Source organism: Chelonoidis abingdonii, chromosome 9 (genome assembly GCF_003597395.2).
Source record: "Chelonoidis abingdonii isolate Lonesome George chromosome 9, CheloAbing_2.0, whole genome shotgun sequence".
Lineage (NCBI taxonomy): Eukaryota > Metazoa > Chordata > Testudines > Testudinidae > Chelonoidis > Chelonoidis abingdonii.
Genome location: NC_133777.1, coordinates 37,975,193 through 37,995,330, shown reverse-complemented (window position 1 = coordinate 37,995,330; position 20,138 = coordinate 37,975,193). Strand labels below are relative to the sequence as shown.

At 38.0% G+C, this 20,138-nt stretch overlaps 1 protein-coding gene across 6 annotated transcripts in view; it reads right to left on the bottom strand.

Annotated features, from left to right (window-relative positions):
• The window catches only part of CREBBP (CREB binding lysine acetyltransferase), a 203,366-nt gene that overhangs the window by 29,611 nt on the left and 153,617 nt on the right, over positions 1-20,138 (bottom strand). For all 6 annotated transcript variants that reach the window (XM_032781631.2, XM_032781632.2, XM_032781629.2 and 3 more), the window contains 7 exons: positions 17,641-17,759; positions 13,017-13,256; positions 12,421-12,509; positions 6,036-6,116; positions 5,175-5,231; positions 4,171-4,248; positions 3,566-3,633 (listed from right to left, as the gene is read on the bottom strand). In XM_032781631.2, coding sequence (XP_032637522.1) covers positions 3,566-3,633; positions 4,171-4,248; positions 5,175-5,231; positions 6,036-6,116; positions 12,421-12,509; positions 13,017-13,256; positions 17,641-17,759 — 732 coding nt within the window. The remainder of the gene's footprint in view (positions 1-3,565; positions 3,634-4,170; positions 4,249-5,174; positions 5,232-6,035; positions 6,117-12,420; positions 12,510-13,016; positions 13,257-17,640; positions 17,760-20,138) is intronic.

Below are 20,138 nucleotides of genomic sequence, written 5' to 3'. Positions count from 1 at the left end.
TTAATATCCCCAGCCAAAGACAGAAGAAAAAGTCTGGACCTCATATGTGCTAAGTAACTGTGGAAGTTAATTTAAACTATGAAAAAACAACTTTTTTTCCACTTTAAATCTAAAGAAATTATATTCTTATTTGTATTTTACCATTTTTAAACTGAAAATTCTTTAATTTCTAAGATAATATTTTCATTAGATATACTTCCCTGCTCTCTCCCTCCTTCCTTTTAAGTAATGCTATTGGGAACCCTGGGTCCAATAAAATATGAATGGAAGCATTATGTTTCTTCTTATGCCATCATTGCAGCTTTTGTAGAGATTCAACGGTCCTGGAACAATTTTACAGTTGGGGTGCTGATGATAGAAACCATGTATTTGGTGTTTGTTATTACTATTTCAAGCCACGGGGTGAGGGAGCACCCCTAGTTCCAGCCCCACTGGATTCTACAGAATATTCTTGCTACCCATTATAGCCCCACTGGATTCCACAGAATATTCTTGCTACTCATTATACTGGCCAGGACCTCTGAAAAGCCACCCACATGCAGTTGGACTGTGCAAGGTCCTTTCTATGACAATGCCTGGTATTACGGACTTAAGTGATGCAAAGAACCTTGCAAGCGCCTCCGTGTTGGGGTTAATTTTATCCTGATAACAATTCCATAATTAAGGTTTAATCTAGCCCTACTTTCAGTGTACAGCTAACTTTTTACTGGAGAAATAATTTAAAAAAACATGGTTTTTTTTTTTTGCAAATTGGAATGCTTAAAATAGAGTAAGAAATTAAATGAGGAGGAATGTGCAGGATTAAAGATCTTTATGTGTCATTTTATAAAAAATACCTGTGTTTTATATTGTTCCCCAGCATCTTGTGCTTTTTTTGGCCCACGTGTTTTAGGTTATAGTAGGTTTTAAGAATTCTAAACTTTGCACACAGATGCAGCTCTTTGTGAATTCATGAATTAGGTATTTTTAATCCCTAGAACACCTTCTATAGACAAATTATTTAGAAACCTTAACTCTTATGAAGAGTAAGAAGGGATCAAATTAGACAATTCAGTTTCATCTTGCTGAGAGGTATCATGCCTGTTTATTACTATTTTTGATGGCACTGGAGGGCTGAAGAAATCCTCTTGGATCAGAGAAGAAAAGAATAGACCCAAGTGTGAGGAGGTGAGATGTGAGGACTGAAGAGGGCAATACAGGGAAATTAGGCAGAACAAGTGGTAGGAATCAAAGAGGGGAACTTTGTCAAGGATGATTATGAGCCTAACTACACCTGTCAGACGGATGAAGAGACTAACAGAAGGCTTTCTGGGTTGGGGCAAAAGGAGAAGTGTGTGGGGGGTCCTCTCACCACTTCAAGATGCCCCCTCTAGGAGGCATGCAGGGAGTCCCAATTCCTCTCCAGCATGGTGCCCAGGAAACATATATACTTCAAAAATGTAACAAAAACCAAGGAAAACTGCACTTAAAGTTAAGACGGTGGTAATGCATCAGCAACCTAAGGGTAAAAAAAATCTTACAAGAATACAGTCACACACAAAAACAAAAAACAAAAAAAAACCACCACCCAGGAAACGCAAAGTTATGAATGAACTTAAAAGAAACCAAACATTCTAAGTACAGAAATGCACTCAGAGAACCTTAACTCTGCCTCTGTAGTGATGTCCTAAGGGAGGCAAAGGGGAATAAACTCCAAAACAACCATACTTACCCAAAACAGGTGAGTCTCAACAACAACCACAAACACCAGAACACACTATTCTTAATCTTACAATGGCTGGGGTTTGTATAGTCATAAAATGTCCAGAGAATAAAACTGTACTTAAAATCTGGAGTAGACAAACAGATACTGAAGGCCATCATTCCACGATCTTCTTTATATGTGGGATTTTCAAAAGCATGCAGCACTGGCCTAACAGCTCCCACTACAGTAAATGGTAAAACTTGCCACTGACATCAATAAAAGCCGAGTTAGGCCAATGAAAATCCCACCCTAAAACTCCATATGCCACCAATTAATGAAATATCAGTAAAGAAGAATTATTGCATTTACTTACACACATCTCCCAAGACTAACTCATGAATGTATTGCACATACATGAAAAAAGTGAAAAAATGAGTATGTTGACAAAGAACAGTTACAACTTGTATACAAAAGTCTGTGCATGGACTGCCTTTACGAACAAAGATAACAAAGGGAAGACGGGAGTACAGTGAGTTGTGATCACTGGATCAGTACTCTGGCTTTTACAAACTGAAGAGATGTTCACTTCAGTCTGTGAATTTCTTGAACTTCTTCAAAAGTGTCCTAGATCCAAAAATACCATTTTATACAATGTGGAGTGTATGCCTACTCTGCAAACCCTTAATTATAAAACTACAGTGTTCAAAATAATGGCCTCATATGAAAAGAAAAAGGAAGAAAGTTTGGAGGCTGGCATCATCACAGTGGAATAAGTTAAGGTTATCTGCATGCCTTTCCATACTTTCCAATGTTTGCATTTGTTTAAATTAACTTTGAATTTCCTAGGTTTCTAACATTTAATTAGTTTTTTCACTCTACACTATGAATGCCATTCTGCAGTGCTGGTCCTTATTGTATATTCAGCACTTGTACTGTACTTGGAACTTTTGTTGACATCACTTGGTGTTCTGTGGAGTTAAGGTGTACACAATCTGCAATAAAGATTAGCACAGCAGACTGAAAAACATTTTGCCTTAAGTGCCTAAAAGCTTTTGTTTTTTAATTAATATTTCAGCTACAACATGACAAAAATGTGAAACTAGAATTTTAGAAAAACTCTAGACATAAAAACATGACAACTAAATATGACGTCTATTCAGACTAAGAATTTCTATTACTTTATACTAATTCAAAAAGCAGAGAGCTGTCTGTAAAAGAAAACAACTGATCATTTACATTCCTGTATTATACCAGAAGTGCATGGACTACAACAGTATGAGTCTGCACAACTTATATATTTTAATTCTTGTTGATTGCCGAGCACAGAAATGTCAGACATTTATTTCTGTTTGAAGGTTACATGGAAACTAGTCTAAGTTTAATCAGTCATCTATGTGTTTAGTTTTGTGTTTCTGCTTTATTTTATACATCAGAAATACTATATTTATATTTTTTGAAAGAACTGCCCCCCATAAAAATCTGCTCAAAATCAGAAGTTCAGCTCTCAGCACCATTCAATATAATCACTTCCACTTAACAGTGAATTCTGTGCTGTTCATTGAGTTCTGCATATACTAGCCTTTGAGAAATCTCTCACCAATGCACTATCCATGGTGCAACTCCAGGGCACAGGCATTAATGATCGAGACCTGTGCAGAGCAGGTCTACATGACACTGAGTAAAATAATGGCAGACACTATTGCACTAGTACTCCTGATATTGCTAGCATTAGTGAAGCTGCACCAGTGGTGGGGGAATGATCTCTGCAATCCTAACATATACTAGGATTTGTAATGGAAGGTACTGGAGTGGGAGCATAGGCAAGATAAAAGTTGAAGAAATTCTAAAATATATGAATAATAAAAAACCACACAAACTTACTCTTAGCACTGAATTTGTTCTCTTTACGTGTTCTACCAGTTTTCTTCAGACAATTGTCGCAGACAAAGCTGTAAAACACCACATTTTTGCTGATAATTTAAGTACAAAGAGCCCCAGGTAGCTTAATCCATCATTAAACACTTTTACTCTTAGTTGTTGTAGTCAGAAAAAAATGACTTGCATCCCAAACTACCGTCTCATCATTTAATATGGGTTAGGAACAATTTAAGTATATCAAGTTCAGAAAATGTTAGATGCTTTAGAGTTGGTTTACTCATTCCACCAAATGAGTAACTGATATTGCACATTCATTTTATATTTCTTTTAATATTTATCACCATTATCCAACTTTTACAATCAGTAAGTAATCCATAAAGAGGAAACAATGTTTGTGGACAAGTTTCTCTCTACATATTTTAGTCTGAATATGCAAAGGAGCTACTAACAACCAAATTACAAATTTATTTACACGTGGTTTCTCTCCTTATATGTGGTCCCTGAAAGAGGATTATTGTGTGTAAATCAACAGCTCAACAGGATCTACACAGTTAAGAGTTTCATTATAATTGCAGAAGAAAGGCTAAAACCCATCTAAGGCTACTTACCCTGAAGGCCAAATAATATCATAATGTAGCACACAAATCTGATGCATCTTCCGACCACATTCTTTGCAATCAACAAAGCTTGGAAGAAAATGAAAAAAAAGCCACCTTAATTTCCCTAGAGGTAAAGAGTATGAAACTACAAAAACCAAGTTAATGCTCGTTAGGCAGGTAATCTTCCAGAAGGCTACTTTTCAACAATAAAACTAGATTGTGTGGCTGAGTATCAAACAAACATATTTACCTTGCTAGTAACCTCATAAAGCCAAATTTATAGACCAATGAAAAATATTAGCACACCAAAATGAAACTGGATATATTCATAGAATATCAGGGTTTGAAGGGACCTCAGGAGGTCATCTAGTCCACAAAGCAGGACCAACTCCAACTAAATATTCTGCCATTATATTTAAGACCTAAGAATGTGTATAATACATGTAAGTTAAAAAGGAATTGTCAAAATTTTGTGGGCCCAAAAGAGAAGGAGAATGGTCCTCTCTCTAAACTCTTACTTTCTAGATGCTTTCCCTAGGTCCTACCAGTCATCCATATTTAAGTTGAATTTCCTATTGACTGCAGTGGGTAATTCTGCTTGCAAACAACAGGTATTCTATGACCTCCATCTATTTTAGTTTTCAACTAACTGTTGCAAACACAGGTTGAGTAAAGTAAGCTTGAGCAACTATCATCCTAACACCTAGTTCAGTGGTTCTCAAACTGTGGGTTGGGACCCCATTTTAATGAAAAGTTCTATAGAAGCGCAAGACATTAAAGGCATACTTTCCCCCAAATATAATATGTTTAAAACTTGCCATACAAAGGGCTAAGAATTCTATACACAGAGATTCTGCTACCTATTTGGGTGGAGATGGGGAAGAAGATTGCTCTGGCTATATAATTTCCCATTTCTGAAATGTTGGCCACAGAAGGAAGCTGTAATAACTACACAGTGATGGTCAGAAAGCCGGGTTAATTTTTTTAAATAAAAAAAATGACATAATACTTACGGCTCTGGATCTAGTGTATCATTTTTCTTCTTTTCAAACTGATCTTTAGAGATTGTTCTAAAGAGAAAGAGTTAACATGAAATTTTCCTATTGCCAGCATTACATCAAATGAAGCTAAGACCTTATTATGATTATTTGAATTGCAGCAAATGATTGAAATCTCAAGTATGAAGAAGAAAGCACACCAGGGGAATTTACATTTTGTTTAGATGACGCAATTCCACTCATTTTTATATTAGCATGTATTTTTTCACAGTTAGTATAATTAGTTAATTGTGTATTAAGCTAAAAGCACTATGATTACTATGCAAATATACACAATCTAAGATCCAATACAAGATGAAAAAAAACCTAGAAAAATTGCAGTAAGTAAAGAAGCTCTCTCCAAAAATAGCTGGTCTTGACTGTAAGCCTTGTTGCACCTCACTTCAAGCCAGTCTGGCAGGCTGAAAACAAGCTCTAGCATTCATTCATGAAATGAATGCTTCAAGAAGGTAACAGATCACGCTTTCCAGCAGTATTGCCCTGTTTCCCCAGCAGATGCAAATGATTAATGAATCATTAAAACTTGCTTTTTCTTTATACTTTTTAGTGTCTGCAGTCTCTGAAATCATTACTACATGGGCAGCTATCAAGGAGTGTGGCAAATAGAAGAAATGAAGACAGAGAGAATATTGATAATCGTCTGACACTAACAGTAAATCATCTGTAGCCATAAACCTTCTCCTAGTAAGAAACTATGCACCTTCCCTTAGTTTACCCTAAAAGCAGTAAACGGTCAATTTTAGACAACCAAATCATGACTGAAAATTCTTTTCCATTATTTTAAATGTAGCATTAAGAAGAATCATGATTACTTACGTTTGAGGCTGTGAAGGGTCATCACCCAGGGTAACATTCTCCCCCTGGATTTCAGTGAAACACTTCTCACAGAAGTGATACCTGTCAGCAAGAAGGCCATATTTGGGTGAACTGGTCCATCATATTACACAGCCACCCAAGCAACGGAGCCATCAATCAGAGCAGGGCAGATCACCACGACGAAAGGGGGGGCGTTGTTGGTTGATTGATGGGTCAGTGTGGAGAATGAAAAGGAACAGAGGGAAGGGAAGGGCAGGATTAGAGAACAGGGAAGGGAACAAACAGCACAGACATAAGAGGTAAGATGCAAACACCAAGACAACACAGAGCAGAAAGCCAAGGCAAAGCACAGATTAGCATTCGGTCTCATTTTATACATTACAGGCCATCAGTACTAACAAATAATAGGTTGTCAATCAAATTCAAAATTTTGGAATGATTTATAAGTAGCTGTTAAGTGCTACATTTGTATATCCTTCAAATTTAAGAATTTGGATTTGATTTTCATTAGTTAGACAAAATGCTGTATAATTTCGGGTGTAAGAATTACTGAGTTTCCTTGGAAAAGAACACCCCGTCAAAAAGCCTGAAAAATATTTTCACAGAGTAACAAAAAGGGGAAGATTTGCCAAAAGCATTGTGGTGTATTAGTAAAACTGCAAAGGCAGAAATAATCCTAATGTTGAAAAATCTATAAAAATATTACAGATTCAAAAGTTATTTGGTTTATAAAATGAAATGTGACCAACTGCTCAGCTAACTGTATTTTAATACAAATGAAACCAAATCCATACTCTAGACAAACATTTAACAGAAATGCACTTATGGGTCAGAGTTTCCAGCCATTTATATATAAATATAAGTAATATATGTATATATGTGAACAACTCTTTATATATTGCACATACATACAATATATTTAAGTGGTACATTAAAGATCTGCAATGAAACTTTGCAAATTGAATGTGAAGCAGGTTACAATTTTGAGTCACTAGACCAACTGTCAGCCAATCCATGATACTGGGCAAAAACACTGCTGTGATTTAGTAAACCAAGTTGAGTAAATCAGAGATCTACTTAAAGATACAATCTGCATTTGAAAAAAAAAAAAAATCTAGTTACACAGATTTTTTTTTTTGTATCACATGAACTGGAACCAAAGTTTTCAGAATTGTAAAGAATACAAAAGAAAAAAAACCTAAATGTTTGGAAAGGGTATGACTTAAAACACGAACAAAGTTAACAAACATAGGCCACAACTGTAAAAAGTAAAACTAGCCACACAGGATCATCAAAATAAAAAAAGCTGTATGAAGGTTTAAGAGTGAGAAGAGAGTATAAGCAGCAAAGGCAGCACAGTAAAATGCAGTTTTAATACTCAACACCAGATCTATAGGTAAGAGTGATGAGCATAAAGGCATCAGAATAGGACTCAGAATGCCACACTGAACCAACAATGTATGGGATGGAAATAAATAGGGTTGCTTGCCCCTGCATTCATTCAAATACCTCCCTTCCCCCACTACTGTAATCCAGGCGACAGCTTTCTAATGCTTATTTTCATAGAAACAACAAGTCATTTGCAGACTCTTACTGAAATGTATAGAGTGGAACTTTCTTCTTGTGACTGGCACTAACCATTATGCTACTAGTAAGATGTAAATTTTAAAGCATTTATGAAACAATCCAAATTCAAACAAATTGAACTTAACTCCTCAGTGGTGCCCAATAAGCACTGGATGCAGCTGAAGAATGCAGCTGCAAAGGAGCCATTTGAAGGTCCCAAATCTTGGAGCCTACACTTTCTCCCAGAGTTTACCTCAACCAGCTAACATGGGTTAAAACAGCAACTGCCTTGCCTTCAGTACGATTTTCTGTGTATCAGTTAACATGAATTACTTTAACATAAGTTAAAAATACATCTTTTTTCTAAATGAAGGAGGGACTTTGGAGCTGCCAGAATGATGCAGAGCGGGCAGAAGATCTAACCTGTCTATCTTAATCCCCTACAACCAAAAGGTAACAATAGACATTTTTAAATTAAGCAGAAGAGCATTTTGGCAGAGTACTAATTGCACATACCCTACTTCTACGAACTCTGTTTCTGAATTCTGCCTATTTCTGACACTTGGGCCAGAATAAATACTGGAGTGTGAGAGTGTACATATTAATATTTTCTCAGATACAGCAAACTCCCTTATCTTTATAGTAAGACTGCTCATTTTCAAGTCAAATTGAACACCCAGGCCAATCAGGTACTGCTATACCTAGAAAAATCAGTGGTCATGGCTCCACTGAATTTTTTTGCATTCAGATAGTTTTGGAAATTGTTAATTCTGATACACTTTCAGATTAAGTTTATAGTCTCTGAAAAAACACTTATGAGACTGAGCAATAAGTAACCACGACGGAACCCTAGACTGCTTGTTATTTAAATAAAATAGTGAAGGCAGTATTACACAAATTTACATATTTTACTGATCCAATTAGTCTCTCAGGCTAGTCATTCCATTATTCATACCGTGACCATTAGATTCTATGCTGCAAGATGCTGAGCACTCCTACCCCCAATCTAGCAAAGCACTTATGCATTTGCATGAAGATAAGCACATTCTGCAGTGTTTTGCTGGATCAGGACCAGAGCTGTACAGTTAACTACTCACAGGGATTGAGTCCCATGAAATAATTAAAATGAGAAAACAAAAAACTGAAATACAATGATACCTAAAGGCTCTGAAGGGCTATACAATCAGATCGCCCAGATACTCTATTTCTAGACACATTATTATGAATATGGAATTGCATAGAAGAAATGAGACTTGCCTGTAGCTTTCAGAGTTTTCTATAACAATTTTGCATGCATGCAGTCAATATTATAAGATTAAAATCTACAGCAAGAACACAGTACTGTGGTTACTCCAGACATACAAAAACAAGCAATGTGGTTCTTGTAACACACTGAAAATGAAAAGCTTTTCAAATGCAGACTGTTTAGATAATTGTGAATCCCTCTTATTAAAGATAGCGCTATATTTCAGTGGCTCAAATCAAGGAAAGGTTCAAACATCTTTCTACACACATCTCTAATGGTTCAAAGTTCCAGCCTGAAATTAGGTAATTTTCCTTCATATATACCTTACGTAAATAATTGCACCTTGAAATTGATCGTATATATAATAATCAACAGTTTCAAATTTGTACTCAAATATTAAACATTTTCCAGAACAATTAATATATTTCCTTTAGTTTAAAACTCAGATTTGAACTAACTAGATGAAAACCAAATTCTCCTATTGATTTATTACTTTTTAGCCATTATTTAACTGAAATGCCTGAGTTCCACAATGCCCAAGCATTCTTTGTCAGGATTTAGTTAATCTGTGATATGCTGGCTTCAGATAACACAGTAATACAATCCCCAGTAATGATGTCTACTACACAATTTGAAAAACAAGGATATTTAGCCTAATGCTGATTTGCTAGAAACATACAATTTGTTTCATGCTAATTTCCAATTTGTTAGGGAAAAGCTAGGATTTTCGTAAGGGAATTATACAAGGAAATGTTACTGTGAATAAGCACAGGAGAGTATAGTTTTTCAATGACTTGGTACATAATTGTATTCTATTAAGAAAAGCAACTAATTGAACTGCTGTTCATTCAACCAGAACACAGTCCCCAGTGGACTGGGACTGTGCAGATCTGGGTTCAACAACCTGCTCTGTCACTGAGGGTATGTTTACACAACAATTAGATACCTGCAGCTGGCCTGTGCCAACTGACTAGGGCTTGGGGACTCAGGTTAAGGGACAATTTAACTGCGGTGTAGACTTCCAGACTCCAGGACTCTGTAAAGTGAGAGGGTCCCAGAGCTCAGGCTGCAGCCTGAACTCTGGGAGCCCAAGTCAGTGGGCACAGACCAGCCTCAGGTTTTTATTTGCAGTGTAGACATACCCTGACCTGCTGTGTGACTCTAGACAAGTCACATTCCCTTCCTGTGTCTGTTTCCCCTCCCACGTTGTCTTTTTTGTCTATTTGTCTTTGAAGGAAAGACTCTCTTTTCATCTGTTTAGTTACTAGTGAAATGAGACTGCACTATACTTCTTAGTCAACAAATAAAATCTCCTCCCCCCTCTGCCCAATGAAAGTATTATATATTCATGCTCTATCAATCCCATATATCTGGCATTCTAACAACTGAATTTGCATTTAAAAGAACAATTCTAGTGATCTATCACCTCTTGAAAAAAAGCAACATTATTTAAAAAGGACATTCAAATAGCTGGATGTTGAATCAGAAGGAAATGTCTGATCAGTTTGAAATTCTTATCCTAAGATCTTGTATTTACAAATAAGTTCTCTCCTCTCTTAACAGTTGTGGGAAAAAACACACACTTTTTACATCAGTGTGTGTCAGTGCAAAACACCACCTGTTGAGCTGCATGCCTTACAGTACTTTTATATGTTTTTAAAATTTTGAAATAAAGTCAGACGAAACAAATCCACACGACCTATCTACAAGGTAAGTCTTCAGGTAAAGTTGCTACACATTAATAATGACTGAACATCATAGGATCAGTAAGGCCCAATCCATATTCTAAGAAGCTACTTCCCTGTTTTACTAAATTAAAGCATTTGTGAACAGCTCCATCACAAATCCATGACATCTGAACCAAAGAACTATTTTATCCCTTATCTTTTTAAGTGTTTCAGACACAATCCATTTTTGTTAAAAAAGTCACAAAGTATTTAGTAATAAACTAGTGAAACATTACTACCACACACATTTATAATGTGTCCATCATGGAAGGATCTTGTATAATAATATCACCATCAGATATACCTGAGGACATCATATAAATGACTAACACATAAAATACCCCATAAAAAGGTGCCACATTATCCACTCCTCCCTAAGAGTCACATGTCTACATAATGAAAAATCAACTGTATTGCAGAACCAGGTTACTACATGAAAATGCCAGATGGTTAAATATGGTCTGGTGTTTTGAGTGTATTCCTAATTGTGCTAGAGCCCTGCAGAATATGAGACAGTAGCGCAATTTAGGAATAAAGATAAAATGTGGTTTGCCCCATTTAGTCTGTAAGACTGAACTGCTTCATCTGTGTTGGATGCTACAGTTTTGTAAAGTGCCAACATGATTTTCTTAGTGCAGAGAAGGGTCTAACTGAGAGATCAAATTTAAAAGTGGTGACTGCCAATGTTTACTTCATAACTTAAAAGGCAATTTGCAGTACACCTCCAAGCTGGCATGGCTCAGGCTTTGTCAAATCTCTGGCAAGAAAAAGTTTCACATTACAACCTGAAATATGTCTCCTCCTATAGTTTTTTAGAGCTACAGCTAATTTACATTTAGTAGCCTTTTTAAAAAGAAGCTAAAAGCTAACTTTTCTTTCTTCTTTTAACAGAAGTTACTCACTGCAGCACTGATGAATTAAAGTACACTAAATAGAAGCTGCACTTAATTGCTATAAATGCATTTTCTAAGAGTGAGGGGAGAGAAAAATATCAAAAATAATAAGAGCTGTGTCACTTTGATGTTTAAATTAATTCCAAACACTGTTTAATAAAACAGAACACCAACATGGATGGAATCATATATTCTTCCCTATATTAACCAGAGGACTATATTTTAAATAGTAACTTTATTTTGACTCCCAGCTCCTCATGGCATCCTGGGTATTATTATGGAAGTCAAATTTATCATGAACTCTCAAAGAAAACATTATATTTGCACAGTTACTATGAATATTCAATAGAACAGCCTCAATTTTGTTTAGATTACGAAGACTTCTTCATGAAACTGAGCTGAATTAAGAAGTTTCATTTTACTAACAAGTTCTCCAGGTTCTAATTTTGTGCACCAACATATTAAAAATACCCAGATACAAATTAATTGGAGTGATCCACAGTGTTATTTTCTTTCCAATATAAACCTTTAAGTTATTCTCTCTCTCTGACAGTGATTTGAAGACACGTCTGCACATTTTTATTCAGAACTCTCTCAAGGCAAAAGATATGTCCTCCTAAATTGCCTTTTTTCCCCCTCTCCTTGTCATGCTTCAAATTTCATGAAAAAATACAAACAACTTCAGTTAAGTGGTGCCGTGTAGAGTCTATATACCGACAAACATAAATACCATGTACTATAAGCTGCAATGTAAAAAACCAAAGGGTTTATCTGCAAGAGGGCTGCACACAGAAGGACAATCAGTAGGCCTATTTTCTGCTGATTTAGTAGAGAAGAAGGAAATGAGACATTAATCATCATTTTGCTTAGTACGTGCTAGGCTACAAAAAGAAACTTGTTTTGTCACTCACTGGATCTCGTTTCCTCAGCTAATGTAGGAATTTTGGACTTACCTATTCTGGTAACTGTAATAGGCAGCATCACGGGGAATAGTACACAGCTGCTTCCCGTAGCAGCATAAGGTCTGCGGAGAAAACTCATACTGCAAAACAAAAGCAAAAAACTTTAAAATGTGATTTTACATTGTGAATATGCAATGTAGTGAACATGCTATAAAAGTATATTGTAATATACTGAGACGTGTTTATTGGATTCAAATGGATATGGATTGATGTGGATAGATCCTTAGCTGGAATAAAACAGCTCAGTTCCCCTGACTTCAATGGAGCAAAAATGGCTTACTCCAGCTCAGGATATAATCCTGTATCTGCAGAAGAAGGTGCAAGATATATGGGATTGTGTATAATAGCAAAATATTTCAACACTTCATACTGAAAATGATATCACTACCAGTGATAGAAATTTGGCTAAAATCCTTTAGATATTTACAACTTTCTTACTATGTTGACATAGTAGTCTAATTTTTATTAGCCATTCCAACTAGTAGTTTAATTTTATTCAAAATAAGTATCTAAGGAGTTTTTTTTTTTTTTTTTAACCTTCATCAAACTACTTAGTTTTTCAGCAATAATAAACTTGAAAAACATACCTTGCGTCCACAACAGTATCCAAGTGACTGCATGACAGGGTCAATCTCTTGTTCAAAGACCTCTGCAAGTTTAGTGCAAAACTTATAGACCCTGGAAGTCTTGCGATTGTAAAGCCAGGCATTGTTAAACATTAGCCAAACGTCATCCACATACTGCCACGGCTCTTGGTATTGCCCAGTATCCAATTTACGTTTAATGGTGGAAAGGTCCATAGGATTCTTCACAATGTCAAAGTAGTCCTTCAAAATACAAGAAATATCATTCATTATTTTTAAGATGCACTTCTAATTCCTACTATTTTGAACACATCCAAAAGGATTAAATGTCTCCACGAATATGTGCAAAATAGTTTATTTTGAGGCTTACCTGGAGTTTAAACGGGGTTTGGGCCTTGAACAGAATGACCCCTACACAGAGATGAACTGAACCCTCATAATGGACAATGGGTAAAATTTTTAAAATTGTCCAAATTACTTAGCATCCAAAGTTTCACTGTAAGACAATAGGACTTGGCTCCTAAGTTACTGAGGTGCTTTTAAAATTTTTATCCATGATCTATAACACTTCTATTGCTCTTTTCAAACGTCTTCACTTGAGTCTTTAAAATTGGAATCCATAGGCCAACTTAAAGGATGCTTTAAGGAATTCAAAAGAGATCAAGTTTGAGAAAACTGCTGTGCTTGTTTTGTTAAAGTTGTTCAAACTTTTATTAGATCTCAAAGGAACTTTGAATTTTGGAAAACAAGAGATTTAAAAACAAAAATATAAAAACCAAGATCCAAAGATCACTAAGTCATCAAGTTTCACTGTCATAAAAAGCTCAAACTACACTATGGACAAATTCACAAGTCAAGTTCTGTGATGGGTGCTTGACCTAGCTATATTTGAAAGTTATTCTTCTAGTCTTGAACTGATGGGAACCTGCATGCACTCAACATGCTGTTTAGTTTCCACCACAGAACCTAAGGCAGCAGATGATCACTTAAACAAAAAAACCCGAACATTTTGAAGCTTCATTCACCCACATTCAAAGGTGTTTGTTGAATGATCACTATGGACCCTATACTTATTACCTCCTCTTTCAAGCATGGCCCCTTCACTTGTTTCTGTGTGGCTGTACTTTAAAAAGCTGATCTTTTATTATACTGCATTAGTTCTTATTTTGTTGTAAGGCACTCTGCAAAGTGTGTAGAGTTATCAGAGGGCGCAGAGAAAATATGTTATTAAAAAATCATCATTAGCCTTGTCACAACTGGGCTACATTCCAGATGGCCATCCGATGATGCCATCATCTACTTACGCTATGTTTACACTTTACCTGCTACAGGAGCACAACTGCACTGGTGTAACACTTCATTGTAGACACTCTAGAGCAACGAGATGGCTCTCCCATAGTTGCAGTTAATCCTCTTACCCGAGAGGCAGATTATTCTGTCTTGTCTATCTAGCACTGTCTACAATAGAGGTTAGGTCAGCTTAACTACGTTGCTCAGGGTCTGGATTTTTCACACCACCGAGTGGCATAGTTGTGTCAACCTAACTTTTTAGATTAGATGTGGTCTCACTCTACAGTATTGGAGGGATGCAAAAATGCAGCTTTTGAGACACGATTTTATGTTACAGTCTTATTTGGTGACTATAAAACACCAAAAATCTTATTGTACTGTAAAACCTGAATACATTCCTAGAATTACTCTGCTGTAACTTTCATTTTCCTAGATCCAAATGATGACTGAAGGTCTTCAGAAGAAAAAATAATCAGTGTTTAGAACAGATACCATACATGGAATAATTTTGTTTAAGGAAAGGAAATGTTAGGTTACTCACTCTGTGCAGAACTACAGTTCTTTGAGATGTGTGATGGGTGCTCTGCTTCAGGTGCGCATGCACCTCCTGATCCATTGATCAGAGATTTAGCAGTATCTGTCCAGCCAGCATATGCACGCTACACAATCGTGCGCCGCACACAGAGTACATAGGTTTGCATAGGCAAACCACCCTCTGTTCCTTCTCTATCCAAATGTTCAACAAAGAACAGTTCCAAGCAGAGGGGATGGAGGGTGGGTAGCAGAGCACCCATAGGGGGACACACTTCAAAGAACCACAGCTACTCCACAGGGTAACCAACAGGTTCTTCAAGCATTCTTCCTATGGATTCTCCACTTAATCTCAACATACATACAAAATGATGGGGTCTAAATTAGCTGTTACCCCTCAAGAAAGAGATCTTGGAGTCTTTGTGGATAGTTCTCTGAAAACATCCACTCAATGTGCAGTAGCAGTCAAAATAGCTAACAATGTTAAGAATCATCAGGAAAAGAATAAGACGGCAGAAAATATCATAATGCCACAATAGAAATCCATGGTATGCCCATACCTTGGATAGCGTATGGAGTTCTAGTTGCCCTATCTCTAAGAAAGATGTCAATCAAAAAAGTCTAATTTCTTCTGGCCTTTTTTATAGTGGGTAGATCTTGAGTAATGCTGTTTGCCCACTTATTTACAGCATTCACCACCAGGGAATTAGGTGCAGGCTCCAAAAACAAATTCTGGGTTTCTAGGGGCAACATAATATTTCTTACCCACCAAATTACAAATTGTTGGGATAGTGGCAAGAGGGTATGTGTCCGTCTTTGTTGGATCCCAGGAGCGCTTAATTAATGGATAGTGCTACTCGGGTGAGTGTTACCAAATGCAAAATGTCCAGCAGCTTGTGTTGTGAATCTTTGATTTCAAGAGGTATCTGAAGGGTGACAGCCACCCTCTTCACAAGGTCTCTGAATTGTTCAAAATTGTTGGCTATTGGTGGTGGAGACATGACTGCCTCAGACAGATAGGAAGATAAAATAGAGTTTATGGGCACCCTCCTTATCAGCCCTAGTCTCCTGTTCTTTAAATATCTCCTCATGCTTGGGGTTTAGTAGAAAGAACTGTGCAACCCTACCCCCCGCCCCCAGTGCAACAGAGCCAGAGGTCTGGCAAATTGCTGCTGACACAACCCAAAGATCCCAGTACAGTAACTGGGGGGCCCCACACCAGAGAGCAGATGGTGCCCAGGACTAATCCCACCTTCCCTGTCATGGATGAGGATAAAGGTTCCTGTATGGATGCTGAGTGGAACACTACACTGATAGGGGAGACGGACAATGTTTCCTTCATTCTCCTCAATCTCCTTCAATGGTGAAGCATCAGCAGAAAAAGGCGGAGAGTCTTGTGGTACTGGGAAACAACGTTAATCTGGAGACCGGGATCTTGGTACCAAGTTGTTTGGTACCCAGAAGTAGTGGAGACTCTGGCTTATCTAAAAGAAACAAGTGCCCGGAGTAAATGTCTGTGGTACTGAGTGGATCAATACTGTGCAGTAGCTGAGGTTGATGGTACTGTCGATTTGGAACACGCTGGTGCTGAGGCTGAAAGTGTCTGGTGCTTTCATTAGTCTAGTACTGATGAAATGGTAAGTCTGACAGACAATGCCATTCTAAAGGAGTGTGCATCCTAGACTTCACCTCCCTGTCCTTCACAGATGGTACTGGGGGCTGCTGGAGCCATGCTTTGCCAAAATGCTTTAGGATCTCCCACCCCACCAGTACTGGAGGAAGAGCCTTTTGCCTCCGCAGTACCAAGCCAAGAGGTCAAAGCCTCCAGCACCACAGACTTAGCATGCAATTGGGGCCTTTGGGAGCTGGCTCCTTGTGGTGGGAGACTGAACTCCTCTTCTTTGGAGCTTTCCCTGAGTCCTCCAGAGTCTTTCCCTTCTTAGGGGAGACCTGGCCTGAGGTCGGAGGGGCACTGGATCTGACTGGAAACAGACGTACCAGGGGAGGGAGAAATGTGTCTCCTGACATGACTTGATAGCAGGTGGAAGGGAGGAAATGCTCCATCACCAGAAGTCTCAGTTTGGTCTCTCAATTCTTCCATATTCTAGATTTGAGAGCTAAGCAAAATTTACACTTCTGCTAGATACAGAACTCTCTCAAGTAGCAGATGCACTAAGAGTGACCGTTGCTGACTGGGACAGCCTCAGGACAAGAGAGGTAGTGTTTGAAAAAGGGAGAGGAAAAAGTCAATCCCCTCATTATCATCTAACCAATTCTATACTAAAGCAAGTAACACTAACCAGAAACACTAAACTTAGTGAAACAACAAATGTAGAACACGCTAAAGAATGGATGAGACAGACATGCTAGAGCTCCATCTCAGGTCAAGGCAGTGAAGAAGGAACTGAGGATGCTTCACCTGTGTAGCCCTATATATCCTTGATAGGTGGACCGAGGTTATATAGAGCGCAAGTGGGGGCCAAACAGACACTGCTAATGGAGCATCTCCAGTCAAGGGGCTTGAGAAGCCCATGTGCACCTAAAGCGAAGCACCCATAAGGTAACTACTCGAAGAGGAGCAACTTGTACATTCTGGTTCCCATGGAAATTCAGACATTCATTCTTAAATCTTAATTGGAACTCAAGAGGAGAAAACTTTAAGGGCACACAGCTGATGTTCCTATGGCCATATACAACTTGAACAAGCACAAAGATATCAGGCTAAATGAATTTATAAAAATAAGAATGATGAGATATCATACATGCATACATACATATACCACGAAGGCTTTTAATGCTAACTCACTGGAATCCCTAGGAGCTGAGGATCCACAGGCTGTCTGAAAGGAAGGGACTCTGGGTCCTGCCGGTACAATGCTTCAAGGGTAGGCATGAGAGCCTGGCGCAGCTCTTCAGGTTTAAAGACTGTTTTAAAAGAAATAAAAATCCCAAACACAGTTAAAATACAAAGAGAAGAATTTCCCTCAGATATTAAAACTGCTCTATTCTATATACTTTAAGACAGAATTTTGTCATTATCAAATAATTTCTCATCTCCAAACAACTAGGTTCATTATTCCTAATGTGTTTTTTTCATTCTGCTGTGCAGATCGGAGGCAGAACTAGACCTGAATCACCAGGACAGTTTGGCTTTGCCTTTCTTGAAACCTTGCCAGAGAGTATTTCCAGAATTTCAACATATTTATTAACTTCATGACTGCAGATTAACAATCCTACCCTGTGAAAGGTATCTTTCTACTAGGCAGAGGGGGAAATTTGGCCATAACTGATTAACAAAACAATAACTTTAATGAGGATGGAACAGAGCACCTGGCTAGTCAAAGAAAAGATAAACAGTTAAGAACAATTCCCCTCCGCTCCCCAAACAGAGACATGTCTGTTACCTCTACTGAGATTCTTACATCAAAGAAAACTGCAGGGAGAGACTAAAAGCTGCAGAAAACTGTATGTCCAAGTTCTATTGTCTATAATATGGACAAATAACCAGATGGCTTGATAAGTGGCATACGAAATTTCTGATCAGGATTTAGTAACAGTATCAGTATTCCAAAAGCAGTTACACTTTCCTGATACACTGTTTCAGCCGCTCAATAACAGATGATTCTGATGCCCTGTTTTGCTCTCAGCAGTGGATTGACAGGATAAGAAAGGAGATTTTCTGAAAAACCTTGAAATTATGGAGGCTCTTTGCACATCCGAAACATATCAGACTTATTATTTTGGATGAACGTAGCCTTGACAAAAAGGAGGACTTCTTCCTGAGAGCAGTGAAAAATGCGCATTAACCTTAGGAATTAATGTTGGGTGCAGGAAAACCACCACAGCGCTTAAAAATCTGCGTTGCTGAGAGGATGAAGACTTTTGGTGAAGAGGTCCAAGACGAAGTTTTGTTAAGGCATTTAAATCCAGGTAGAGAGTTCGAGGGATTACTCTGTATAGCCTTCTAAGGCTTATTAATGGTTTTTGTCCTCAGAAATTGCCTGAGGTGGAGAGATTAGTCCATTTGTCCACACTTAAAATATTTGATATTTTCAAAGTATGCCGGCACAGAGTGTTGGCCTTCAGACCTAAAGACAGGAGCTTGACATTACTGTAATTTATACTGCAAAGTGGCATCAAGTGCTGTCATTGTGATTTGACAGAACTTGACCCCATCTTGACACCGATATTGATGACTAAACACAATGTAGGGAAACAGAGAACTGGGCCCAAGCTATCCAGTAGGAAAGTTGGAATTTGACCTTGGTATGATTGGCTCTGCACTATGCACTGAATTTCCCCTATAATCTGTTATGCCAGAATATAAACTCTTTGAGACAGGGAATCAATCTTTCTGCATTTTTGTACACTGCCCAGCACAATGAGTGAGCACCACCTGAAACCAAATTATAACAAATCCAAATTTGTAGATTTCTTTCTTGAGAGCTGGAATGCGTTTATAACCATAGACTGGAGTAACTATTTTTTTAGTTGCTGCTTCTTAATATTCAAGTGGATTAATGGGGCCCAGATTCTGGGTGGCAAAAGGAACCTTAAGTAAATGCCTCTCTCCCAGAGGACTGAAGAAAAGAAGCAGAGGTAGAAGGGAGGATTATTGAGCTGAAATCTGCATAATATGGCCACCAAGGTCAGAGAGGTGTCACTGATAAAATGGAGGACTTTCTCAGTCAAATCTTATCTGTTTGAAGATCAGATATGCTGAAGGACAGATAGGAGCTGTTTTAGATAGGCTTTGGAGACAGCGTCTAAGGGTATGTCTACACTACAGGATTATTCCAATTTTACAGAAACCGTTTTTTTAAAACAGATTGTATAAAGTCGAGTGCACGTGGCCACACTAAGCACATTAATTCGGTGGTGTGCGTCCATGTACCGAGGCTAGCGTTGATTTCCGGAGCGTTGCACTGTGGGTAGTTATCCTGTTGCCATCCCATAGTTCCCGCAGTATCCCCCACCCATTGGAATTCTGGTTTGAGATCCCAATGCATGATGGTTTTCGTCTTCTGTAACGGAGCTCTGATAGAACAGATTTGTCTCCCATACAGCGATCAGATCCAGTATCTCCCATACCGGTCCATGCTGGAGCTCATTTTGGATCTGGGACTGCATTGCTGCCAGTGCTGATCAGAGCTCCACGCTGGGCAAACAGGAATGAAATCAAAAGTTGCGGGGCTTTTCCTGTCTAACCTGGCCAGTGCATCTGAGTTCAGATTGCTTTCCAGAGCGGTCACAATGCTGCACTGTGGGTACTGCCGGAGGCCAATACCGTTCATTGCTGCACAT